The sequence below is a fragment of the Oryzias latipes genome, chromosome 7, assembly GCF_002234675.1.
Source record: "Oryzias latipes chromosome 7, ASM223467v1".
In the NCBI taxonomy this organism is placed as follows: Eukaryota; Metazoa; Chordata; class Actinopteri; order Beloniformes; family Adrianichthyidae; genus Oryzias; species Oryzias latipes.
Genome location: NC_019865.2, coordinates 7,417,089 through 7,445,028, shown reverse-complemented (window position 1 = coordinate 7,445,028; position 27,940 = coordinate 7,417,089). Strand labels below are relative to the sequence as shown.

The 27,940-nt window shown below is 37.4% G+C and overlaps 1 protein-coding gene across 1 annotated transcript in view; it reads left to right on the top strand.

The window, feature by feature from the left end:
• Positions 1 to 360: 360 nt before the first annotated feature.
• Positions 361 to 27,940, top strand: part of gnas (GNAS complex locus) — a 30,821-nt gene continuing 3,241 nt past the window's right edge. The window contains exons 1-10 of the mRNA XM_004070342.4: positions 361 to 2,109; positions 5,518 to 5,590; positions 19,010 to 19,064; positions 19,185 to 19,304; positions 21,183 to 21,280; positions 24,029 to 24,083; positions 24,457 to 24,530; positions 25,034 to 25,092; positions 25,177 to 25,297; positions 27,214 to 27,344. Of these exons, the coding sequence (XP_004070390.1) occupies positions 1,971 to 2,109; positions 5,518 to 5,590; positions 19,010 to 19,064; positions 19,185 to 19,304; positions 21,183 to 21,280; positions 24,029 to 24,083; positions 24,457 to 24,530; positions 25,034 to 25,092; positions 25,177 to 25,297; positions 27,214 to 27,344 (925 nt within the window). The 5' untranslated portion in view covers positions 361 to 1,970. The remainder of the gene's footprint in view (positions 2,110 to 5,517; positions 5,591 to 19,009; positions 19,065 to 19,184; positions 19,305 to 21,182; positions 21,281 to 24,028; positions 24,084 to 24,456; positions 24,531 to 25,033; positions 25,093 to 25,176; positions 25,298 to 27,213; positions 27,345 to 27,940) is intronic.

Here is a 27,940-nt window from a genome sequence, read left to right as displayed (position 1 = left end):
AAGGAAAACCAATTCACCTCCCTTTTTTATCATGAAAAGGCTATTAAAATAAAAATAAATTAGTCTGCATTTGTATTTTGCAGTTTTTGCTGTTTTACTCCAACAGGTGATGTGGCCCTCCATTGCGATAAAGAGGAAGTGACCCCTGCCTCTTTAACTCAGGGGGCCCGTGTTAGTGGAGTAATGCTGCCAACATCACCAGAGTACCTTTTCAGTGACAGATCTGCTCGGGACCCTGGCCCACGTCCCGCAGGACTCCCTCCCGCCTGTAGTCTGTTTCTTCGAAGAGGGCGCCGTTTTCTCCGCACCGCCTCGCGGCTGACGCAGCTCCGCGCCCCGGCCACGTGACGTAGCGCAGCGGCCTCCCAGGGTTCAATGAGCTCCGTGTGGCCCCACCCCGCGCCTCTTCTGTCTTCTCAGTGTAGGCTACTATTCTCGGAGGGAGAGATAAAACGCTAGAGAGAACGGGAGAAAATAACACCCTCCAAGAATCGGGGTGTGTGTATTTTGTTGTTGTTTTGCCGGGTTCCAACCTTCGTCGACCAACGGCCGGAGGAGGAGCGGCCTTCGCGGTGGGAATGTGCTGCTCCAACGAGCCCGCGTCCTCCTTTTCTGAATGTTAATTGACATGTTCTGGGAGGACTGTAACCTGTTTACCCGCCTCGGAATCAAGGGGGATCCATGTAAATGTGCGTTTCTATGACAGTGCGGCGGCGGGCGAACACGTTTAGGCCTGAGAGCAGCCTTCCAGCGGCGGCTGATCTCCCATCTGCAACAAGAAGAAGAAGAAGAAACAGCAGCAGCGTGGATACATTTCGAGGGATTCTCATATCTTGGTCACGTTTTTTCTTGTGTCATTTGCCCCATTTTTATTGATTTTTCTGCCGCGGAGGGGGGTTTATGGAGACGGCATCTGGAAATAAGCGAAGGGAGAGTCTGTCGGTACGCAATTTTGGAGGCTTGGTGGTGATGTGAGGGTCTGATAACACATTTTCAGCAACAAAAGCGAGGAGGAGGAGGCCTTTTTTTGGAGCAGAAAGCAGAGCTCCGAACAGCCATCACTACATAAGGAGGACGAATTGAGGGTGGCACTGACTGACTGACTGAGCGCTTTTCTTTCTGTGTTTTTTTTTTTTTTTTTTTTTTTTTGCGTCGGATGGTGTTGCGGGATCTGGATGGGAAGGCAGCCGCAGTGAGTCTGGAGCTGTCTCGGCCTGATTTGATGCAGAGCATGAAAATAAGCTAGACGACGACGGAAGCTCGAAGACTGTCACACATGTAGCTCGTTTTGGGTGCAAATACATTTCCCTTCCTGTTGTCCCGCTGCTCTCCCTCCACCCCCGGACGAAGACTTTCGTCGGGGGCGACAAAAAGACAAAAAGAAAGTATAAAAACGTCCACCTATGGAAGTGTTTATTATGAAAGGCGGAGCGGAGGCGAGCCGCGGCACAGCGAGCGCGAGCTTTTCGGACACGCCGAGCTCGGCTTCCAGTCACGGGCAGCAGTGAGACGCTAGTCCCGGGCTTTTTTCATTTTTGTTTTTTTGGAGATGCTAAATAATCTGCGTGTACGGCCTCCGTTTGAGGTGGAGAGCAACATTTTGGTGTCGTAACGAACACTGTGGAATCCAGTCGAAGAGAGGCGGCTTTCAGAAGTGAAACAAACACTTTAGTGGAGGAGAAAAAAAAACAGCAAAGTGAGAGGGGAGGGGGCCTCCGCGGCGTTAGCAGCAATAATCCTGCCCTTTTTCTTGACTGCAGACTACGTTTAATGGACACGAGCTGCGCTGTTTAAAGGAAATCAAAGGTTTTAATGTGGGTGGCATTGTTGCCACGGGACAAACGAGGGATCTAGATTAGTTGTTTTCTTCAAACATCACCAGCAGTACTTCTTCTTCTTCTCCTTCCACCTCCTCCTCCTCCCCTGGACCCCCCACCCCCCATTTTTTTAATTTTTTTCCTTGCGGGAAGATGGGTTGTTTGGGCAACAGTAAGACCGAAGACCAGAGAAATGAGGAGAAGGCACAAAGAGAAGCAAACAAAAAGATAGAGAAGCAGCTCCAAAAAGACAAACAAATATACAGAGCAACACACAGACTACTACTTTTAGGTGAGTGTTTGTTTTCCTTCCTACTGCTTTTATTTCTTTGAGAGAAAAAAAAGAAACACCTGAATTTGTGGTCATGGTCCTGAACAGCCCTACAGACAAGGCCTCTCTGTGTCCACAGAGCAGACTGCTTCCTCCCTGCATAACCTTCTGGGATCTTGTTTTGGGAAACATTGTCAATAGTGTGACGGCCATTGCATACGTTTTTAAAACTGCAGTTCTTTTTTTTCTTCTTCTTTGGCATCAGGCTGTCAAAAGGAAAACCTGCACCACCAAACCATTTTCTACTTGAGTCCAGATGTGAAAAGAAATCAGAAGTTCAACTGTTAACTTTTAGAATTATGATGAGCAATCTCCAGAGTTGGGTTTACTTACATTTCATAACTAATTTCAGTTTTTCCCCCCTCCTTTATCTTTTTAAACAGATCTTATCCTTTTGCTTCAACACAAACTTCGTTTTAACCTTTATCCCACTTTGGGACGCACACGTTTGCAAAACAAACCATACTTGTAAATGACCTGTAAGGCAGTGTAGCCTCAAACATATTAAGGATGCTATACCACTTTAAAAAAAACAAAAAACATTTTGAACCCATTTAATGGACGAACAGACCTGTGAGGGGACGGAAGGTGGGAGGAAATTACATGCAAGACAAATATTCGTGTCTCCCCTCTACCCAGGTTTATCACTTGTTAGTGCTTGTGGTGTTCTCTGTAAAAATGCTAATATGTGATAAATCTCTTTAAGTGTTCATGGCGACAAACTGGTATTTATGCAGGAGGGGAAGTTGTAGTGACTTCAGAGAGGTGAGTGGTCCCACATGAAAACAGACATTCACTGCAAAGTAAGCCTGTTTTTAGTGTGGACTTTGTTGACCTGAAGTGTGTACTTTAGGGGAATCTGCATCTTCAAACTGCTTTTAAAATTTGGGCCAAAACAAAGCTTCAAAAAGATCTGACTGAGCAGATCATCTTTTGAGCTATTTTCCAATTGTTCCCAATTTCTGCAGAGCAACAGTAGATCATTAGAACTTCTCCTCTAAGTTGTGGGTAGGACTGTTGGTGTGGAGCAAGCCCGCCCGCCTTTTCCTCCTCGCTGCTCTGTTCACACATTCTTCCACTAGCTTACAAACCTAACATTACTGGTTGCTACAAAAATGGCGACCAATAGTGGAGCTATCCAGCTCGGACAAAGCGAGGAGCTACATGGATCTAGTTGTCTTCAAGTGGATGCATCGGAATGGAGCGGAGCAGGGAGCTTGTAGGCCAGCCAGCATATTTTCTACATGACAATCATTTGATTTAAGCGAAGAAATATTCAGAAATGCAATTTTGAGCTTAGTTTTCTTTATATATATCCTCAATCATCATAAAAATACTACAACAACATATTAAAAATTCCAAAAACAGGATTGCCATTAGAGTGGGGCTTTAAACTGTGCACAGGCTAACATTTAAGGTCTCCTATGCTTAAAATCAAAACATGCATACATCTTTATTCTAATTGAGGTGGAAATATTGGTTACCAATATATATATAATTAGAAAAAACATATGTTTCTCTCTTTTGGTTAGTTTAACTTCCTCACAAGAGAATATGTTATTATTGACAACTTAGGTGGTTTTTTTGTAAGCATTGTCATAATTAGTTCAACAAATGTTCAGTTTTTGTTTTTGCAGAAATACTTTTGCAGTTTTTTATATTGGAGGTGCAAAACTATTAATCTCAGTATTGTCAATGTATGATCCTGCATAGATGTCTTTATTTATATTTTGTTGGTCATATAAATCTTGATCTCTGTAAATATATGTAACCACTAGCCTTACCAGGACATGTGCCTTTATTTGTCAGATTTGAATCCAAACTAAAAAGGTTTACCTACAGTAATAAATGCTCATACTTGTGTTTCAGGTCCTCTTTGAATCTCAGCTTTAACCGTTTGATTGTTTTCACCAATAAAGCGTGAAAAAGTGACCCAACAATAGAAATACAAGTATGAATATTCAAATTTGCTCTAAAAAGGTTATAGTAGGATTAAAGGTAGTTCCACACCAGTGTTCTTTTTAAAGAAGTTCTTCTGAAACTTGTTGCAGTGTTTCCTACTATGACAATCAATGTGATGTAGGAAAAGACGAGTGAGAACGAGACTTCACACCTTCATATGAGGTCATCACTCTGATCTGAGAGATCTGAGAGCATGTCTATGTTGTGTTGCTCTTAAAGCACAGAAAAAGACGTATCCCAGAGTTTTGCTTTCTTTACTAATGTTGTGAATGGATCTAAAACATGGACCATGTTCTCCCAAAACAACTTGCCTCTCTAGTTCCGACCCCCAAGCAAGTCTTCAGGTGCTAGCAAGGGGTTAGAGCAGGGGGTGCTCAATAGGTCAAAATGTGGACATCAGAGATAAATAACCAATATAAAATATAAATATATATATATATTTTATTTTTTTTAATTGTCAAAGAATCATCTTCCTCACTGAGAAGTATTTGACTTGATTTATATGCAGATAAGATGTGCCTTTATTCTCACTGTCCACTTGGACAAGGAAATTGAAGTAGTCACCATCACAGTGTAAAAAACAACTCTAACAAAGGATAATATGAAAATGTCAATATGTACAATATGTACAGAGAAAGGCCAATTGAACATCCTCTGATACATATGTCACTGCACATACGTGTTTAACTACACTGAGTATTTAAACTCTTTCTGCGATTGGAAAGCCGCTACCCATGTATAAGGTCCCGGGCCTCTGGTAAACAACTTGAGCTTGCGAAGAACCACCCGCAGAGGGTGAGAGGGGCATTTTAATACATAGGTGCATCTTTTGGAGCTTGTCATCTCAAAAGTAACTTGCATGCCAAGACAGTGTAGGCACCCCTGAGTTAGAGTATGTTGAAGTACTTCTTGTTTTTCTGGTCGTTTAAGGTGTTCTGGCTTTTTGACAGATGGGACCCAGATGCAGCAAATGAAACTGGAACTATTATAATTCTTCCTAACAGCATTGGGATAGTTTTGCCACAACAAATGAATATCAGAAGCAGGGTAATTGCATCTATAAAAAAATGGGGAATATAGACTTTTTTTTTTTTAAACATACGTTTAACTGTTCAAGCTGTCACGGACCATTTGTAGGTTTGTTGAAAAATATACCATGTGTACATAAGAAAATATTACATTTGCACAGCAAAAATGTGACACTGCAAAAAGTTTAGCATTACTGAGCAACCAGAATTTTCAAAACGCCTTGTGGTCTGACTGTTTGCTGTTATTATCCTGAAGTAGCTGTATGTTACTGTAGCTTCTTATCTGAATCTCTCCACACATTGGGAAATCCAGTATTGAGCATAATAACATCTGGCCTGTTACTTGTGTCCTGATGAAAGACTTTTTATTTTGTTGCAGGAGCTGGAGAGTCAGGAAAGAGTACAATAGTAAAGCAGATGAGGATCCTACACGTCAATGGCTTCAATGCTGAGTGAGTATGATGACCAGTGCCAATACTTTATATGCAACTAGAATCAATTTTGTTAAAGATTGGGGGGGGGGGGGGGGGTGATTTTGGAAAACCTCAAATTTGCAGCAAATCTGTGCTGAGTTTGTCCCCCACACTCATTCAAGAGTTTAGTGTGAGGCTTCATTTTGAAGGGTTGTGTTGTTACAGCCAGCTCACGTGGTTTAACAAAAGAAGAAACTGTTTGTCAGGAGAGAATATTCTGAATTCCATTGATGCATGGAGTTAGTTTCTCAAGTGTTTCTCTTCAATTGCCAACAAACAAGGGTTTTTATGTTGGCTTTTTCTAAGTTTATCAAGATAAAAGTTCAAAATCATTTTTGTTATTGACCAGTAGTCATGCATTCCTGATTTACTTTTACAAACATCAAAAGGTTTTTATGAATGGCACAGGACCTGGGTTTCTAGATAGGCTGGATTTAATCTAAATATGTCTGAAGGGTTGCTATATGTGGATGAATGGAAATTAAAATAATTTGCATGAAAACACTATTATTTATACTCTTATTTAGATCAGGAGATCCGTACCAAGAAAACATAACAGATAAAAACACAAAGATATTTGTTACTTTCAACAATGTCACACTCAAAAGTCAACTTCCTGGTTAACTTCAGCAGTAAACAAAATACATTGACATTTATTTTGCTGTGGATCATTTAATAACATATCTTGAAACGGTTTTTCCATACTCTGTCATGCCAACTAGTTGGAGTAGATGGATGAGAAGTAGAAAAATGTGAAAATGGCTTTCTACCAACTTTAGAGGAAATTAATCACAAGATTTTCATAATATTCCTAAATTCATTTTCATCATATTTTTAAATCCTTTCCTTCCTTTTTATATTGTAATCCACCTATTACTTTTTATTTTAAAAACAAATTAATTTTTTCAGAATTTGTCTTTTGTTTCATTAAAGTAAATTTTAGTATCTTTGTTCTTTCTTTCATTTATGAAAAACTCTTCAATATTACTTATATATAATATTTACTTTGACCATAAGAATCTTCACCAGCATTTTACTTTAAAGATTTATGTACTTCTGGTGACATTTGTGCATTTGGTTGGTTTAGTTTATGTACTTAAAATTCAACAATACTCTCCATTTTTTAAGCAATAATTACATTGCCGGAAGTTTATTTTTACAAAACATTAATTTATAAAGATTGCGAATCAGCGATCTTGGGCGCCGCAAATATTCATACTCATATTTTTGGTAACAGATGGCAAATAAACCATTTCAATTGTTGAAATTTCAATTCAAATATTCAAGAAAATGTATAAAGAAACTCTTATTTCAGGATATGAAGATAAGAGGATTTAAGGATCAACAGGTGTTTGAATAATTCCAAAAAAATGTGTGAACTTGATTGTGGTGAAATAATCAAAGCTCTTTTAATAACAACCACTGAGTGTTAAATTGTAATGTGCAATAATGATTCTTGAAATGTTTAAATTACAATCAATAAGCTATTGATATTGTTTACTTGATCTGCAATGTGTAGCAATAATTTCTGGTTTAATGTTATCATGTGTTCTAATGATAATCAATTATTCTTACATATCGGTACCAGTACTGTTTACTGAAATCATGAATGAATGTTTTCTGAAGATCATCAATCATTACTAGGCACTGGATTTTGTTACTTCAAGAGAATCCATCTGATCAGAACCGGATTTAAAACACTGTAAAACTATCAAATGAATGAACTCAGTAGGGGTGGGATTATATAAGCTTGCTTCTTCCCACCCCTTTTGAAGCAATAAATCAAACTCTACTTATACTTCAGTTAATGATCACTGTATTTACTTAAGCAAATGTGATTTAAGTGACATTTATGTTTTGTTTTCTGTCTTTTAAATCTATGCATTTCATCATTTCTGTAATGAGTTTGATAAATATGTGTAAATTCTTTATTGCTTTGACTACAATACTTGAAATAAATCAATAAAATCAATTGTATATATATAGCCTAATATTGCAACAATAGTTTTCTCAATGGTCTTCATACTTATAATTGTATAATAAACAAGAAATCTTAAAGAACACAAAGTCATAGAATTCAATGGTTAAATTCTAAACTAAACAGACTAGGCTAAACAAGGGCATCCCTGCCCTTAGACCAGGGGTCGGGAACCTTTTTGGCTGAGAGAGCCATAAACGCCACATATTTTTAGATGTAATTTCATGAGAGCCATAGGATATTGTAGAGTCCCTTCCCCACACTGAGGCACAGAGACTTAACCTCTTTTAACTAAGGTTCTGTATTCTGGTTACTGTGGGCCGTGACCAACAGCGTAAAACTTGTTCAGCAACTCCTGAATCTCTCCCACCGAGAGCGCTTTCCCAACTTTTTTTGAAATTTAAATTTAAACATGATCATAGGTTGGTCTTAATGTTCTTTAGATGTGAGAAAGCCTGCTCACATGGATACGTGGAGCCAAACACACACTCAGACGCTGCAGTGTGTGGAATGTGACGGGCAGCGTGTTCTAAGTTTTGACAATCTGCGCGTTTCACCTCGCTGTCTGTGCCCACTACCCCTCCCCCTTTCCTCCTCACAGATCCCTGCACGGATGGTACAAACTCTGTGAAATCATAATGATAGTAAACTAATAGTGGCACAGAATTTTTCTCTCCAAGCACCGCTACTGTTGAGCGGCGCTCTTCTGGCATTGCATCGCGCCCGAGAAGGACTGGTCTGATAAAATTTTTTTTTTATGATTAAAGATTTGTCTACGAGCCAGATTTGGCCATCAAAAGAGCCATATATGGCTCGCGAGCCATAGGTTCCCGACCCCCTGCCTTAGACCCTCCTTCTCAGTATTCTAGCACCTTGCTAGTTGGCTTAGCTTCCACTGTGCAGAGCCAAGCTTGTAACTGTTCTAGCCTGGCCTCCAAGTCTAAGGTAAGACTACACTGAGCACAACTACCACTATCCTTTCTGAAGGAGGCAGGATGCTCACTGAACATACGGCACATGGGGCAGAAAAGAGGGGTGAAAGCAGAAGAGGTAGAAGTCATGTGTTAAACTAAGGCTAGCAATGTTTAGCTAAGGAGAAGCAATTACGTTGCAAGTTTAAGAGCAGCGTGGATAGCAAGCGGTTAATACAGTAGAGTATTCACTAGTATACTAAAAATGCTACTTAAAGAATATGAATGTGAATAATAAACCAGATGACACTCAAGTTTGGTAATAGCATTCAGGCTTATACTAAACAGGAGCAATACAGTCAAGCACTGGATTACACTCACCCGGAAATGACGTCACAGGAGGGAAGATCTCTCCGTGATTCACCTGAGAATATCCGAGTATTCTGATACTCATTACAGCCTTAACTGAAAGTTCAAGATGTAGCTGATCATTGTGGGTATAATTTTATGTGGATATCACTTCTCCAAACAGAACATTGGGAACAATTGCATAAAAACCTCCTGCAGTTAGTTAAAATTAAAGTTACTACTTTTTTTCTTCTTAATGATTTTAGATCTGATGTTGGTGGTTCTGATTTCTTAACATGATGCCCATAGAGGGTTAATAGGTCTCTTTAGTCTCTATAACTTCACAAGGAGTTCTTATTTATTGAACTGGAAAGAGTTGGTTATATTGTAATACCAGTTTACCTGGCTTGCAGCCAATACTTCTGTATTTAAAACAAAAAGAACTGGTTTAAAGTTGGGCTCCTCACCAACACTTTGGCTTTGCTGGTAGTAAAAGTTTCATTTAAAACTGTTTCTGTGGAATTTTTTTCCATCCAAGTCAAGTTTACACGCGTTCGGTTACAGCCTCTCATGTCCAGCCTAAATGTTGTGATTGTTCTGAAAGTGTAAACTCTGCAACACCTTCAGGTCTTCTGTGGTCTATTTTGGGCACATGCCATCCATGCAAACATGATCCTTTCTCACCATAGTCAATACAGTATTTTATTCTAATTGATACTATGAATTATTGTTCCTCCTTGGACTGTAAACTCTTCCTGTTTTTACTTGTGAAGTTGCTACTTTCCTTCCTGGTGCACGAATGTGAAACATGTCAATGTAGCAAACAATTACACAACTCTGTTTTAAAAGATAAGTTTAAACAAATCAAAAATACCAAAAGTGTCACTAGAGTTGGGTATCACTGCCAGAATTGATCCACTAATGGGTTCAATCATGGATTCAAGTCAATTTCAGTAAATATATATACACTTTTCTATTTAATAAACATCTTTTTTTGGTTAAGGAAAAACAGGTTTCAAAAACTGCTGGATTAAACGGAACAAACTTTTAAGTTTGTAGGTGCATGTAAAACGTAAAAGGGGTGCGCCACAAGCTCCCTGCTCCGCTCTATTCCAATTCATCCCCTTGTAGACAACTAGATCCATGTACGCCATTTTTGTTGGATCAGTAATGTTATGCTGGGGTGAGAAGGGCTGTAAGCTAGCTGGAGAGCATGTAGACGGACGGAAGGATGGATGATGGGAAGGGCGTGGGCTTACTACAACCCAACAATCCCACCCAAAACTCAAAGGTGAATTTTTATTGACCTCTTGCTGCTCTGCAGAAACTAGAAAACAACATTGGTATTTTTATTTTGGCTTAAAACAGTATATTCACAATTAAAAGACCACTGGGAATCATTTTAAAAAAGATCAAAAGATGATTGGTAAGGAACTTTAAGATTACAAAAGTCCTGCCTATGAAACAACTTAAATACAATATTATTCCAAATAACTGTACAGTAGAATTGGAAATAAGGAAACCTCCTTGGTCCTCTTTTTTTTTTAGTCCAGTTTGTCCCGGATTTGAAATTGTCCACAATTTGTTGTTTATCTACCAGGGCTAGAAATCTGTTTCTAAAGGTATTTGGAATGCAGATGGGCGGGGACTGTGTGGTTATGAAGTATTTATCCCTTTCCTGGTATAAATATTTTTTTGCACGCTCAAATTAATCGGATAAACGCATTTCGATGATCCTCATCAATAACTCAACTCAGAATTTATGTTTTGTAAATGAGGATTTTATTCATTGAGGAAGAGATGTATAAACCTGCTCTGACCTGTGTAAACAACCAACTGCCCCCTAAACCTAATAACTGGTTCTGCCACTTGTGCCTGCAAAAGCGGCATGTGTATCTGCTGGTGCAGCTTCCCCGTTGCTGTGGAGGAACTTGGCTTCACTGTTCTTTGTAAAATTATTAGAACTGGTACACACTAGAGGTTTTTCTTGCACTTAAAACCAGTTTGAGCTCTCGGCTCATCAGTTTAGTTGAGTTTCAGCTTCTACTTGTACTGCTTTTTTTTTTTTTTCTTTTTTGAGAGGTGTCCACAGACACCGACAGGAATTTCCTAGATCAGCGGTCCCCAACCCATGGCCCATGGACCTGAGATAGTTGGTATTGGTTCGTAGAGGAGAAAAAAACACAACCTACGTTCTTTCCTTTTTATTCATAATCTGATTCTGAAGGAAGTTTCATTTTGGAAAACCACTGGTTTCTCCCCACCACATCCGACATATTCTTGATGCACGTCACGTAGCTTTATCACGTGCAGAATATACATCCACTACTTTCTTAAAGCGGCTGCGCTGCTGCTGCTTAATTGAAAACCCCAAACAATCGTATTTGGAAAGGTTCTTTTAGCAGAAAGGAACCAGTAAAGAAACAGAAGAGCCTTTGACTTTTTAAAGAAAAAAGTAATCTGCATTTATTAGACAAAAAACAGGAGTCTTTACTCGAAATATGGATTTATTGGTCAGTTGATCGTACACACCATATGACAGTACATAATATTCAGCAACTGACTGGCTAATGTTCCAAAGATGCTGCTAATAAAGTTGCCTAAATGGTGGATTCATGTTTATTATGTTTAGAAAATACCAGTTTTAGTGACTGTCCCCCCGCCCCCGGTACTTATCTGGCACACCTTAAAAAGTGGACTGTCCGATGTTTATGCGTCCACTTTGACAGTTATGGGTTAAGGGAAAATTTATTTCACATTTGAAGGGGTTCTACACAAAATCAAGTGTACAAATAAAGTTTAAACCAGCTTTATAAACTGGAGGTTAAAAGCCTGATATGGGCTGGCCTGTGAAAATATTGTCTCACATCAAATCGGTCGGTGGCCCGAAAAAGGTTGGGGATCATTGTTCTAGAGGATAGTGGGGTTTATTTAAGCTCAAATGCTCTTGTGCTGTTGAGCTTGAATTTATGAGCAAAGGGATGAATATTCTCCTTCAGGATTTTCTAGAATCCACAATTCAGGGTTCTGATGGTTATGGTAAAACCTCCAGATTCTGAGGTTCCAAGCTGTCACACCTCTACAATACACAATATACAATACACTTCTACAATTAGACGCCTGCTAAATGAAATGCTTTAAAATGATTGTAGTTCTACACAAAGTGTAACCGGACACCCACCTTCAGAAAAATTACACTTTTGTCAGTTTATACATTCATTTTCCATCAGTCTTTGTGAAATATATTTGTTTTGGCTCTTTTCTGTGGTTAAATAATGAACACTGAACTACAGTTATTTACTTGTTGTGGGTTTCTCAGAGATCAATTGGAGGAGGAGTTGTTTATGTGCATTTTGGAGGTTTTCTAGTCACTCCTAGGAGCGTTTTCTGTATGTTTGGATCATGACTGATCATGATTTTCTGTAGTACCACAACTTCCTAAATCACTTTGTTGGCCTTTTCAGATTGATGTGACTCAATGATTTAGTTTCTCATATTCTTCTACTTTTTTGGATTCTAGATCAGACTTGGCAGGTTTGGACGGCCCTCTTCTCTTAATGACTGATTACATTTTAAATATACATAAGATATGTTTGTTTTTTAGAGCTCTGTTGCTGGCTGTAGTGAACTTTTGGGAAGACAGAAGGGATGCTGTGTAGGGTAGTGTCAGATGAGTTTTAAGCTAAGGAAAGTGATTCAACTTGGCTTGGTACATTTAATGGGTTTGGTTTTGATGAGTTATTGGTGAAGGAAGGACATCTGGCTCTTGGTTTTATTCTACTGAAATGCTTGATGAGCTTGGTTTCTTCTTGCTGGCAGGCTGGTTTGGAGCCATCTAATTGTGTTATCTGCCAACTTTGTTAGTTTATCAATCAAATGTTTTGGCATTGGTGCCTTCAACAGGTTTGGATATTTGAGGACTTGGGGAAAGCAGGAAGTGTTTGCTAAGCTAGTTTACATTTGCCAATTGATATCTTAACCGATGTGCTAAGTTGGAATCTGAATTAGGTGATGGACGGCAAAGCCGCGTATTTTTCTTTGAGGTCAACCAAAGGATCAGAATGATTTATTATGTAATTTTCTTTATAAAGTGTACTTGATTCTTATGCACATTAGTTTTTTTTTAAGCATGTATTCGACTTCATTAGGTTCATATTTTGTTGGATTATTTTGCTCGTATGAAATAGAATTGAGAAAAGGCTCAGTCCTCTCTGTCCTGGCTGGCTGAGCTTTCCTCTGCTGATCCCACTCAGAGAGATTACAGTGATAAATGACAAATTTGAAAATCCTTGCTCTCACAATAGTGTAATCTGATTGACAGGATCTTTCTAACATCTTGTTCACTCAGCCATGATGAACAAGCTTTAGCCCATTGTCATATCTGACATACAGCACAGATAGGCTTTGGTGATTCACTAATTATGACCATGTGTAATGGCTGTCAGTCAGCTCTGCTGATGATTGCAAAAAAATACTACTACCAGTTTCAATCATCAGATGAATAATTAAAAATACAAATAGATGGTGTATTTGCATTCTGATAAGTGGAATCATTGAAGCTGGGCACTAAATAATAAACTAAACTATTTTCTGTCTGTAAATCCACTACTTTTTAAAGGCCATTTGATAGTTTAAAAAGTTTTTTTTTTAACATCTAAACAATTTAGGGCAAAGACATATGACCATGAACACACAGACAAGATACATATTTGAGTTTTGACAGAGAAAACTCTGCAAGTAATCGTGGATTTTTGTGGAAACTCAGTTTTGTACTTTATAGAAACTCCACATCTTGTTTAAAAATATTGTGTTCTATGATTCTTACATCAAGAGCCATGTAAAGGGAAGAGTTCTTCAGTAAAATTAAGTGCAGATTGTTGTTTTAGTTACAGGTTTTAGGCAGCGATCATAGGAAAAGTGCTAGTATCTTTACTGTACAGTAAAATGACTGCTGAGTAGCATTTCACACTATCCTTTATTGTGGTTTGTGTTGCTGCTGCTTTTAACGAGCTGTGAAATTTCATGAAGGAAGCATGCTCAAAACTCACATCTTTAGCATTTCTTTTTTGGAATGCGTTCCCGATTGTACCAACACGTGGACAAGCTGTTGAGTGTGGAGAACGCTGTGCTGACAAAAGAACTTTCTGTTACATAAGTGTCAGCCCTTGTGTGGAGTCCCACTCAGGTAAAACTCAGCAATTCTTTAAAGCAGAGACATGACTCAGGAAGCTAAACATGCCAAGTTCATCTCTTCTATTTTTGGTTTAGGAACCACCATTTTGCAGCTCTTCAGCTTAACTTTATTATATTATATCTCACTTAGACCTGAATTAAATGTACTCCTACTTGAAGACCTCAAAATATCATACGGTGTAAGTGGCATATACTACTAAATAGACAGTCCTTTTCTGCCATCGTAGAAGGCCCAAAGCACTGTGCAGTTTCTGTACCATTCATCCATGCACACACACATTCACACACCGGTGGTAGCTCCCCTGCCAATCTCTGGCGCCAATCTACAGTCAGGCCCATAAATATTTGGACAGAGACACATTTTTTCTCATTTTGTTTCTGTACATTACCACCTGCATTGAGAGCTTCTTTGACTGCATGTTGTCTGTTCACAGCAAAATCTTCAAAATACAAGCATGAGTCCTCTAATCAACTCCAGGCCTTTTATCTGCTTCACTCATAATGACATAACAAGGGAATTGCCCACACCAGCCCATGCAATAGCATGGAAGTCAATTGTCCAATTACTTATGAGCCCATGAAATGAAGGGATTGTGTTTAAAAATGCTTTAGTCTTTCACATTTTTATGCAATCTTTTTGTTCAACCCACGGAATAAAAGCTGAAAGTCTGCACTTCAATGGCATCTGAGTTGTTTTATTTAAAATTCACTGTGATAATGTAACAGAAACAAAATTAGAAAGAATGTGTCTCTGTCCAAGTATTTATGGTCTTGACTGTATAACCATTGTTTGAGTTTTGTTTTTAAGAGTACCAGTTGTTTGCTTGACCTTTCTGGACTAAAAAAAAAAACAAATGTGAGTAATTGCTTTAATTTTAAAGTTTAATAAACTAATTAATTCCTTTAGCTCTACATAAACTTCAGAAAACAGAGCTTTTTTTCTAAATGAATGCTTTTCTTAGTGAGAACAAAGTGTGAGATTAATAATTTCAATGACTATTGAAGCCTTTTTGTAAGGTTTATATTAGAAAAGTGGCACCTAACGCAGCAGAGAGCATATGACCCAGTGTGTGACTCCACAATACTGAACAGTATCTGTGTCTTTGTGACTTTTATGTTATTTTTTTATTAACATGATTGAGAGGAAAAGCCAACGGACACCAATTGATGGAGAATCTCATCTTGACATTGTTACTGAATTACGGTCTGTAGATTTAAGAAGCGGTTCCCTTTGGTTTGAGTTTAATGTTCTGCTCTGTTTCAGATTTCATCTGCAGTTTCAAATAAAACCCCATTTGTGTCTTCACATTGGGAAGTTACCTAGAAGATGTGTTGACATGAATATGCATGAGTTTGAAAGCGTTTGGACGTGTGCTTCTGAATCCCTCCTGGATCTTTTATTTAATGGAAACAGCCCCCACATGCTTGTGAGTCTTCACATGACGAGGGTTGTAATGGTTTCATGAGCCCAGATCCTCCAGCAGAGCATAAATACTGTGATTTGGCAAATAAAGGCTTCAGTTATGTCTGAAATAAAAGATAGGGGGGGGGGATTGGGTTGAGCGTTGTGGCGAAGTCAGCGTATTTTTAACTTGTGACCAGAAGAATGACCGTTTCTGCTGCTGATCAGATTTGGGGGAACTGATTGAAGGACTTGCCGGTTTCTCTGTGTGCTTTGAACCAAGATAAACGCGTTGTCCTCTTACAAAACTTTAAGCTACCAGCCAGACCACTGAAGTTTTGAAATGTGTGGGCAAAAAAAAAGTTTGAGGCATGTGGAGAATCCTGTTTTATCCTTTCATTTTTTGAGCTGGAAAAACTTAATGACACTGTTGGAACTATACATATTGTTTGTCTAAAATTGAAATTTATGCTTCCTAAAGATGGAAGCAATACCAGAGACCAGGAATGAGTCATAATGTGCCATCCCCTTTACATCATCAATGGCATTTGTTTAAAAAAGTCCCACCTTTTATTTATTCACATATTAGCATTTTAACAGTTTTCTTCTACAAACAATATTTTCTTAGATGGAAATTTGTCAAATCCATTTTAGAATTAAATCATGGTGAATCAGAAATGGGATCAAATGGTAAATCAGATCAATTTATTGTTTTTTCTGTTATTCTTGCTTCTGTTTATATTTGCTCTTTTGAGCTTCTGAAACTGTCAGATTTTGTGTAATTAGTTAGTAGTTTTTAAGCTATTTGTAATCCATATCTTTTTTTTTCATTTCTGAATGTTTAAATGTTTTTTAAATAGCAGAATTTCTTAAATTACACTCTACAAGTAAAATATCAAAATTATGGATTACTTGATTAGTTTTCGGGTATTGTCACAAATTGGGCTGCCAAAATATGGAATTACTTCAACTTCCTTACAAGTTCAAAATTAAATTCTGTTTTTAAACTAACGCAATACTAATAGACATGAGTTTATTTTTATATTTTTTAAACAAAACCAGCTTTATATATTTGATTTGATCTGTTTAAAACATATTTTCATTTCTACTCAACTGCATGAGGAAACCTCGTTAGGTTACTGTAAAGGCAATGAAAACTTTCCACCATGTTGTTCTACATGCAGCTCATACATGAATGTCTGTGCAGAATGTATGAATCAAAAATGTCGAGGATAGTTTCCGTCTCTGAAGATGGTTCCCAGCTGAGACCGATAATGTCCAAACTACATCCCAAAACAAAACAACGTGAACAGGAAAAGGCGACTGGAAGGCCGCAGAGGCACAGAGGAAAGCAGTCCCACTTAAGTCTGGATAGAGCGCCCACACAGCCATGTGATTTATAATGACTATCATGTTGAAAATGTAAACAAGGCCTTTCCAATCTGCCTTTTAACTTGATAAACTCCTTTTTTCCCCCCTGAGAGATGCATATACCACATTTTTTATTCCCCTGTTCTGAGTTTTCTCCTTCTTTTGCAGATTTAGATAAACCAGTTTGACTTTAAAAACAATTTATCTGTAAAATGAATATTTCATAGGAAATTAGATAAAAACAAAAGGCTTTCTAGAAGAATTTATGGACAATTTAAATTAGCATTTGTATCCCATCATGCACCAGATCATTGTTTCTACATTCTTTAAATTTCACTTACTGCACTTAACCGTTTAACACTGGAACTGACATTTTTTTGTCCACAGTACATGCAATTAGCAGATTCTGAAGCAAAGAAAAGCAACGCTGCACATTATTGAAGTGCTTACGAAATCAATGTAAATCCGCTGATTCTGACGCATAGAAAAGGGGCTTTGAGGGTGTTGATCGCGTAAACGATAGAGGATTTATGGAATGTCAATGAGCTTGTGTTATTGTGATGTCCCTGGTGACATCTCAGGTGTTAAAGGGATAAAAAAACAAGACTTTAAATAATAATCTATCATTAGGAATCCACATGTCTGCTGTGAAACCGATAACTTCTCCGCATCCTCCACCAGGTTCTTGCGTGGCATGAAAGAGGAAAAAAAGGTGTCAGACATGGCAAAACATTGGTAACTATCTCGGTAGAGATTAGCTCAGTAGAGTTTTTGATTTTTATTTTATTTCTATTTAATCCCTCAAATGATTAGACAATATCTGCTGCCTGTATTTTGACTTATCACATTTTCTGCATAAGCTCCTGTTTAAATAGATAAAATGATGTTGTTTTGATGGGTTGATACATTTTGTTGGACGTTTTGTGCCTTTTACAAATCTTTGATTGTTCATTTCAGTGATTTATAGCCCAAATTAGCTGAACAACCACACAGCCCCAACAAACATGGTTGCCCTGTAGTCGCTCTATCACTTTCTGTTTTGTGTATTTATTTATATTTTTTAAAGTATGGAATTCACATGGAACTGCTTTCAGTAAATGACACGAGGTTCCAATTATAGCACGCCGTCCTTATTTTACATACAACATGTGATCCATCTTCAGCAGTTGTTCAAACGTGATGCAGCAGGCCCTTCTGTTATTCTCCTTTGACTTTTATAAACACGGCGCATTGTTGACCCAGCATCCTCAAGGTGAAGGATAGACGAGCTGGCTTTCATGTTGTCCTTATTTGAAACATTTCTGTCCTGAATGTGTTGGCCTGTCTGCAAACAGTCACAACAGACAGACATAATTTCTCCTCCACGCGTGCCAATGAAGGTCTGTTTACCCTTTTTCCTCCAAAACAAACCGGCCGTGTTGCAGTTTAATGTGACATCTCCAGGCAACCTGAAACTCTTTACAAGCAGTTCCTGATAAAAGAGATGAGAAGTCTTTCACTTTGAAAGGCAGCCTTTTTTTGTCTTTGTTCTGTTTTGTTTCAGTTTAAAAATATTCATACATTTATTTATTTACCTTTTATTTAACCGGGGAAGTCCTATTGAGACAAAATATCTCTTTTTCAAAGGAGCCCTGGCAACTGAATACCTAGGCCTTCTGCAGTTTAGAATTGGTTAAAACTTCAAATTCAACTTAATATTCCGATATATTAATGTTTTACATCAAGCAAAGTAAAATTATCTCATACTAATGCGAGTTATGTTCAAATTAGGGATGCTAGGACTCCCTTTCCCCATGATTCAGTTCTAACATCAGTTTTTTTTTGTTTTGTTGCACATGATTTGTGTATTACAAAAACTACAACAACGAAATGACAGTTTGTAAAAAAACAAAAAAAAAACCTTTTTAAATGTTTTAATAAGAAAGTTAAGATCAAGAAAAACCTTTGTATGCAGTAAGGATGATAATCGAGAATAGTGGCATCCATAGTTAAAATAAAGTTCAGGCAAATTTCAATTCTGAACAAATTGGTTAAAAATGACTAAAATTCACTAATAACAAAGTCTTCTTGATTGTAATTGTTTTTTTTCTCCCCAATTTTTCCTCGTATCATACCTATTTTATTCTAAATGCTGCCTGTGCTCCTCTTTAATGTTTTCTTCATCAACGATTAACTTCACGGTTTCTCTGTTTCAGGGAGAAAAAGCAGAAAATTCAGGACATCAAAAATAACATCAAAGAAGCGATCGAGGTTGGTGTTATTGGACTTTGTTTTTTCATCTACAATTGATTGCTGTTCTGACATTTATTGAATAATTTTTGATTTTTTTAACATTGAAAACGCATATTCATCATCTTTGTGTTGCAAAAGACGGTAGTTACCGCCATGAGCACCCTGACACCCCCCGTGCAGTTGGCAAGTCCAGGGAACCAGCACCGGGTTGAATACATCCTGAACCTCGTCAACCAGAAGGACTTTGAGTTTCCATATGTGAGTATTTCACTGTTATGATAGACGCATGCCCTAAAAGTTCAAGATGTCACGTTCAGCAATGCTTCTGCCTTTCTGTCTTTTTGTTTTGTTTTTGTTTTTGACAAATTGTTTAAATCCACAAAAACTATTCAAAGCTATAAGTGGCCTAAATAGTTTTCGATTCGTAGTGTTGTAAGAGCAAACAGAGGGAACCTGGGGGGGGTGTCACGTGATCTCCACATATCGTGTTATGTGATTTCTCAGCTCTGCTGTTTGAGTCGATGCATGCTACACTTGCTGTATTGTGGCTTCATGACCCTGTGACGACACCTGTGGGTTTTTAATCTTCCCTGTGGGATGATTATTAAGTAATTGCTTTTGCCAAGAGACCTAACTGCAGCGTCTCAGCATTTAACCATCCACCTGTGGGACTAAACTCAATTCAGTTGTCTTTATTTGTCTCACCTGTGACTACAAGCAGGTGTTAATGTTAGCAGCAATGCATCTGCTCACCTTTCCCCCTCCAGAATAGCAGCTCATTGAATTAGCACAGTGCACTAGGCCTTAATTCTGACATTTGAAGCAGATTGTAAATGTTTGCGACTCTTTCAGATGATCAGCTCAGCTTATAAACCATCAGTTTTGTCTTTAGAAACAAGTCTAGTCTGTCCTTTTAAATCAATTTCATTTTTGGTCTTTTTATAAGAGTTGAGATCCTCTTAGTGCAAAATGAATGGAATCTTCAAATGGATTCAGAAACTCATTCAGAAATCTCAGTGGCTTCATTAACCAATATCTTTTTCTTTTTATATAATCATAGCATACATGTTTCAACTCACTGAAAACTTAATTCATCAGATGTAAAACAAAACTTAGCATTTTTTTATTTAAAAAAAAAAACTTTCTTCAACAAATTTTGTTTGTTATTTAGTAATTTTATCTTTTTTAATGTTCACAATCATTATATTGAAAGTTTTACTCTACTCCTGTTGTCCACATACAAGTAAATTTAAGTAGAGCTGTGGGTTGTTACTTCAATGAAAATCCGTCACAGAAATGATCGCAAGACTTTTGTAATATTCTGAATGTCACATTTTCTAGAATTCTTTATTTAAATTGTCAACATTATTTAAAACTAAATTAGCTTCTCAGAACCCTTTTTCCAAATAATTTAGTATCTTTTTTTTTTCTAAAATACTTGGGAGCCTTCAGCAACATTTAACCTTAAAATTGTATCTAATTAAGGTGACATTCAGTTTGTCTAGTTTATATTCCAAAAATCCATAATTATTTAGCATTTTAGAGCGATAATTACATTGCCCGAAGTTAATTTTTACTATACTACATTTATAAAGAACAGGAATTTTGGCCGTCACAAATATTTGTACTCAATTTTGGGAACAAATTGTGACTATTCAGGTATTTTTCGAGACTTGTTACAGTTCTTGCATAAAGATGAGCGCAACCTTCTTGTTAGTTAATATTTGTGGTGATTTTTATGCTTGTATTTTTAGCATTCATAATTTTTTTCCCTCCCTAACTTTTTAGCTTCTGTATAAAGTCTAGCTGGATTACTAATATTAGTGTCATCAAATCTATCAGTTTTATTTCTGATGAGTTCATAACCTCTCCTCGCCTTGACCCATATTTGTTTTTGCACCAGCGTACACAGGCGTCACCCAGGCACAACGTTCTTGCATGCGTTGTCAACAAAAAAAAGCGCATTGCCCCCACTGACCTCAGACCCATCTTGAACCACAGACGGCCTTGTTGTGTCTTCCCTCTGCTCTGAAACGTCCAGTAAACATGCAGAATGTCTTGTTGACGGGGGAGCCTTCCAAATACATGTTCCTAATGAAGTTATGTCTGACATCTGTGTTTGTTTCTTTGGATCAGGAGTTTTACGATCACGCAAAGATGCTGTGGCAGGATGAAGGAGTGCGGGCGTGTTTTGAGAGATCCAATGAGTACCAGCTAATCGACTGTGCACAATAGTGAGTAACTTTTTCTACACGCCTTTGAGCTTTGTATGAAAAAGTGTGGATGTACTGACTTATGATGGATGTGACTTTTTTCATTTATCTTTAAAAGCTTATGACTTTGTGATCACAGCTGATAATTGATTTAACTTTGGGATAAATAGAACGTGAAGAAGGGCAGAGTTTATACATTCTTTTTAGTCTTTGTTTTTATTTATTTATTTTTATTTTGCTTCTATTATTTCAGAATTAAAAATAAGGGAGAAAAACAAAACTATATTTTTTATATAGCTGGGAGTAAAAATTAAGTATTACACTTATTGTTTTATATAAAAATGTACAGACCAACAATTTAATATTAAGTTCCGTTAAATTACTCGTTAAAATTGTTGCAGTATGATTGACCGGGCTGTGAACGACCAGCAAACTACTAAATTTATTCAGTTTAAATTCACGAATTTGATTTAGTCGGATTTAACAGAATTATCTTTCATCAATTTTCTGTCTAAAATCATTTTTCTTAGTTATGAAAACCTTTTGCATAATGAATGATTTCAACTAAACAAGTGAAACGTTCACTCGTAAATTAGAAATTCTTAATATAAAATGGAACAGAACATTATTGGTTTTTTATCTGAAAAATCTTGGAAAAAATCATTTTGATTTATGGGTTTGTCATTCCAGCAGAAAGTAGTCACAGCATTAAAAACATGCATCTTCTTCGCTAGAAACAACATATTTTAGATATGTTTTTTTTCCCTCCTGGAAACATATTAGTTACCTAAAAGTAACAGTAACATCACTGAGAGCATGTTGGTGTTTGTTTACATGTTGTTTTCTGTCGAGTATTTCCAACAAATCTTTCTCGTTTAAAAATAAGTCTGGACACAATGAGATCCTTTCCTGTTTGCCTTCTCTTCCCTTCATCATGCAAACATGGCAGTGATTCCTGGTTTATCTGAAGTCCGTAGCTTAAAGGGAAAGGGAAAATTGTTTCAAAATAAAAGCAGTGCTGAATGTAGCATCTGGGAGCAAACATGGCTGAAGCTGAGTCATCTTTAGTCAAAGGGACATTGGGAGAGAAAGAGGGTGTTAGACATTTTTATTATTCTGCTCTAAATTAAAAATATTTATCCTCAAGTAAAGCAAAAAAAACATTTTTTATACTTTCTACTGTTAGATGATGCATTCAGAATTATTTTTTTCCTTAATCCAAGTGGTGGATTTCTCGGGCATCCCTCAGCTGGTGGAGATGGTACAGTCCAATGTTTGGACCTCCCCTCCCTTCTTCCTGTACATTCATGAAAACACAAACTTGTCTTGCTTTTGCTTTCTTTTTCTCCTTCCCTGTCTTCCATTTGTTTTGTTTTTTCCATTCCTCCATCTTCTCTCTGAAGCAACTCCAGCTGCACAAGATTGGAAGATTATAGGCTATTATTAGCAGCGGTGGTTGGGTATCCATGGTAACCGCACTGCAGGCCAGGGCGCTGGGGAGCTATTTTTGAAATCTGCTCTGTAATGTTAGACATACGTTGCTGCTACATTTTCATGCCTCTCCTGTCCACCTCCTCCTTTCTGTTTCTCCAGACCTCTTTTTACAAACAAGAAACAAAAATTGACCGTCAGTTGTGCACATTGTACACAACAATGCATAGAGAAATTAAGGCCAAAAAAATGCAATTTTAGGGAGAATTTGATGTTTATTTTGAGCCCCGACCTCATATTAAGGTCGGGGCTTCAAATTCTGTATAACTATAGAAAACAGTTTGGTTTTTGTACTTTGCGCGTACTATTTGAGTTAATACAAACTGCATTTGTTATGCATTGGGTCAAATGTGTTTTTGTAAATGGCTACATTTTTTACCTGTGTGTAATAATCACTCAACCCCCTAACATATACAGTAGGCTAACTTTAGATTTATGTAAACAGATCTGTGTGCGTTAACACAAATCACAAGTGCAAATGACAATTTTTGTGTGTGTATTAGAGACGAGCATTTCTTTTTTAATGTGACACTTTTCAATCAAGGTTTTATATATGTCTTAATGGGTGTTATGCTACGATCACACTGTGCATGTGATGTGAGTTCAAGAACGTGCTAAAAGTGCCCTTTGGAACACGTGTTTTGCCTGTGGTGTTCACAGTGGACATTCGCCGCTCGATACCAGCGAATGTCCGCCACCTACAGTTGGAAGAGGTTTGGTGCGAAATGTCGAAGCGGTGCAAATCCCAGATCTCCCAAATCTCGCTCCAGGCTTCTTCATTCTCCGCTCTTTTCCCATATGTGAAAGACCTGGTGTCATAAAATCCTGGCCAGGCACAAACTGCAGTTGTTCATTTCTTCTCCAGGATCAATTTCAAACAGTTGGCTCTTCCGCTAATGAAAGGGGACGCCATCCACTCGCCGCTACTAAATCCAAGTCCCTGATCGGTCAAAACTTGCTACGCGCTTTCAATGGCTCGACATTTTGTATGCAGAGCTTGAAAAAACGGCCGTAGAAACTTTTGTAGCAGCACGCAAATGCAGGAGTTTTTAACTCAGACGCCCAAAACGCACTTTTATATCGACTTTTCATTAGAGGTGGTCACGAGAACATAGCTTTAAGGAGAGAATGCTTCACAGGTTTTGGACTTTTTTGGTGTTGCTAAATTTGTTTGTGTGAGTTGAACAATGTCCCAGTGTAGTTTAAAGCTAATCCCTGATCAATGGTCTTATCTGAATAACTGTTCTCTTGCTTTGTTTTTTTTTTCTTTCTTTCCAGTTTTTTAGATAAGATTGACATTGTGAAACAGAGTGACTACACACCATCAGATCAGGTGAGTAAACATTCTGATTATTTTTGGGTTTCAGTGCAAGTATTTGCTTGTACACACCCTTACTGCTTACAAATCTCTAATAAAGTTAAATATGGGTCATTTTGGAGATAGTTGTAAGTGAAATTCCTAGTTTTTTCAAGATACAAGACATTCAGAAGCTTTTAAAAATCAACATTCATCAACCTCGTCATTATCTGTGCTCGCCTCTTAAAGCTAACAAAATCTTTGTGTCTTAAGTTTTGCAGAGGTTGTAAACATTTTACAGTATGTACCCCATTTATACCCCAATATGTGCTGCTGCAGACCATAATGTAAACGATGGAATAGCAGCTGTTCATTGTAACTAATAAAACTTGGTTTGTCATTTTTAAAGGATTTGCTTCGGTGCAGAGTACTCACTTCAGGAATCTTTGAGACGAGGTTCCAGGTGGACAAAGTTAATTTTCAGTAAGTAAGAACATAACGAATCCCTACAAAAGTTTTAAACCGCCCCCTCTTTGTTAAAATTGTCTTACATTATCTTAGATTTTTGGACTTTGGATGTTCATTCAGTTCTCAATGCAGTCCAGCCATTTATCAGTCATCCATCAATATTTAACCCATCATAACTTTAGGGATTTGCAACCGTTTTGTTAACAGATCAGATAATTCAGCAAAGATCCTTTAATAAATGGTGGAGATGGTTCATTAAGAGCAGGCTGTGGGAAAGACGCATCATTTATCATTTTTTGTTTCTTTGTATCTCAAAATAGTAAATAATACTGCCATTAAAAGAGCCAAAAAAAAGCATTTTGATCAAAAGGACGATAAATAAAAACCATTTACATCTGTAAACACTGACATCTGCACATTTCTGAAACTAAGTAAATAAAAATGCAAAGCAGTCAGGCGAGCTGGATATGTGGAGATCATTGCTTCACCATGACGGTGTCCTCTCTTTAAACACACAGCATGTTCGATGTCGGAGGTCAAAGAGATGAGCGTCGGAAGTGGATTCAGTGCTTTAACGGTAACTTCAGACCGCCTCCCCCCCATCTTCACATCATCTGTGTTCACCTCCTCTGATTCAGTCTTCTCCCTCTTCCATCTGCAGATGTAACGGCCATCATATTTGTGGTGGCCAGTAGCAGTTACAACATGGTGATCCGGGAGGACAATCAGACGAACCGTTTACAGGAGGCCCTCAACCTCTTTAAGAACATCTGGAACAACAGGTGAGCTGGTCTCTGCAGTAAATGACGCTTTTCATTCGTCTGCATTGTTGCAGAACCTTTCATTTGAATAATAAAGAGGCAAAAGGTAGTTTTATTATAGTACCTGTTTTCGCATTTTATATAGACATTTTTATTTCATATAATTTTTTTTATTTACCAAATAGAGTTTTTATTTTATTTTTTAAACTTGTCCTGTCCAACAGCTGGGCAGACAGATGAGAGCTGAGGGCCTTTTGTGTTGGACATATTTTACTTTAACAAGAGGGGTTATTAATCTTCAGACAAACCAAAGGTATGTCTGAATAAACCCCTTTTGTAATTGAGGCCAAACTTTATTAAGTTTCAATCATGTTTGAAAATCTTTGGTGTTGGACCGGACGGAAAAGGAAAGAGGGGAAGAAGAGAGAGGGACGTTAGAGAGAGGGGGGGGTAGGAGGGTGATAATAGGAGGGGAAGGGGGATAAGACCATGAAGCAGCATAAAGCAACAAGTTTACTGGTTGTTTATCATTACGGTACGGTTCAAATGCAGTACAAAAAGGGCGGGGCCTATCCACACACACACTAAAATGTTATAAACACACCTGCTAGCTGCAAAAATGTCCACCTGTCGACATGTACACAAAACAGATAGTGTTCACACGCATACTTGTGCCTTAAAACCAACTAGTGTGAAATATTTCAGTCATTCAGTCATGCAAACTGTTAGTGCAAAGGTGAGCTAACACCAGTGCTCAGGTGAGTGTTTATGTTCTTCTAAAATGGATGGTGAAATGTGAAAAGAAGGAGGGAGAGTGCCCAGCCATCCCCACCCCAAAAAAAAAAAAAAAAAAAAGAGTTTTTTACATACTTAATCAGATATAAATAATTATTGTCCAGCATTTTAAAAAAAAGTCAGCGGTTTCATCCAACACATTGCACATTTAGGATTTTCCTATTAAAGCAATAAAATTCCCCAAATTACCAGCAATAAAAGGGTGTCAGGTGTTCAGGTTCTTTTGTGATTGATTCAATGTAATCCCTTTTAAGTTGTTACACAGAGAAATGTAATGCCGGCTTTAACATCTGTATTTCATGCCTAATTTCTTTTTTATGGGTTGTTGCTCTGTTTTCTTTAGAAACAGAAAACTGAGCTGTAAACATCAGGAGTATATGACGCATAAAATGTCTAAAGATCTGCAGCTGAGGCTCTGTAATCAGGAGACATTTTGCATTAATAAGCCTTATGTAATAAGTCAGTGTTGGTACCAAAATCTGTCACAATAATTGTTCAGAATTCAAGGAAAAAACCGTTAAGCACAGACGAGTCAACAGTTTGATTTAATTTTTATTTATGTTGAGACATAGGAGTGTTTTCTACTAAGTTGAATGATGAGCTTTTTTATATGACACTAAAGATTATTTGTTTTATTCCCAACCATATTTCTTGCTTGTTGGTTACAGTTGGTTAGGACTACACATCTTCCTGCTGAAGATGATATTCTCTGAAGGATAGTGCAGTGAAGCTAACTAGACGTTGTCCTACATGTTCAAATAGCGTACTGTACCTTTTTTACTTCTGTTAAGCCCAGTATTGTGCCATTCTCTTCACTCCTATTGAGTGATTAGAGGTCATGTGGTACGATTCATTAAAAATATTCTTTTACCTACTCTATGTTTTACTCACTATATAGTAAATAAAGTAAATAGGTTTATAGTAAAGGTTTAATATATGGACTTAATTGATAATGAATTTATGTAATAAAATTGCTAGTTTTAGATGTAAAAGCCTGCTTTAAAGACATACTGAGCTCTTTGTTGTAGCTTCTTTCTGTAACCATAAATGGTTAATTCTGAAATGTCTTTTTCATCCATTAATCCCCTTTAGAAGTGAATTCTTTTTAATCATTTGTTGGAACTTGGTTTCTTTTCTTTCAGGTGGCTGCGGACTATTTCTGTCATCCTGTTCCTTAATAAGCAGGACTTGCTCGCAGACAAAGTGCTGGCAGGAAAATCCAAAATTGAAGAATACTTTCCTGAATTTGCTCGCTACACCACACCAGATGATGGTGAGAAATCGCTACACTTATGATACACTTTTATACCTTTCTTTAACTGATTTTAAATTTGTTCCTTGCACACTTTTAAGTTTTACTTTCTAGAAAAAATGGAAGTTTTTCCAAGTGCATCTTTAAGTGTGAGCATCTTGTGCAGCTCTTTATTATTTATGTAAATGCAACCTTTTTCTTTATTTGATTTTGAAATTTGTTGAACTTAAACTGATTTGGAATAATAGTTCATTCAAAGGGTTAAAAAATATTCCCATTTGGAAAAAAAATGATTGTATTTATCTCATCTGTTGGTCTGTAAAAAAAATAATAAATAAACACGTGTTGCAAGAATTCCCTGTTAAAGATCCAAAACGAGCAGACAGCTTTCCTTTGGTTTATTTAAGGCTACACAGTAAAATATTTCTCTTTTTCTTTATTCTTAAAGACCCACTCCCTTCATCTTTTGATCTAGCTTAAAAGTGTTTCCAGTCTTCTTTTAATTATGATAATGCCGATTTTATCCAAATTTAAAAAGCAGTCATTTTCTAGAACATAGTTTCTGCAGAGCAGCAGTAGTTCATTACAACTTCACGACTGTTGGCATTCTCCCTTCC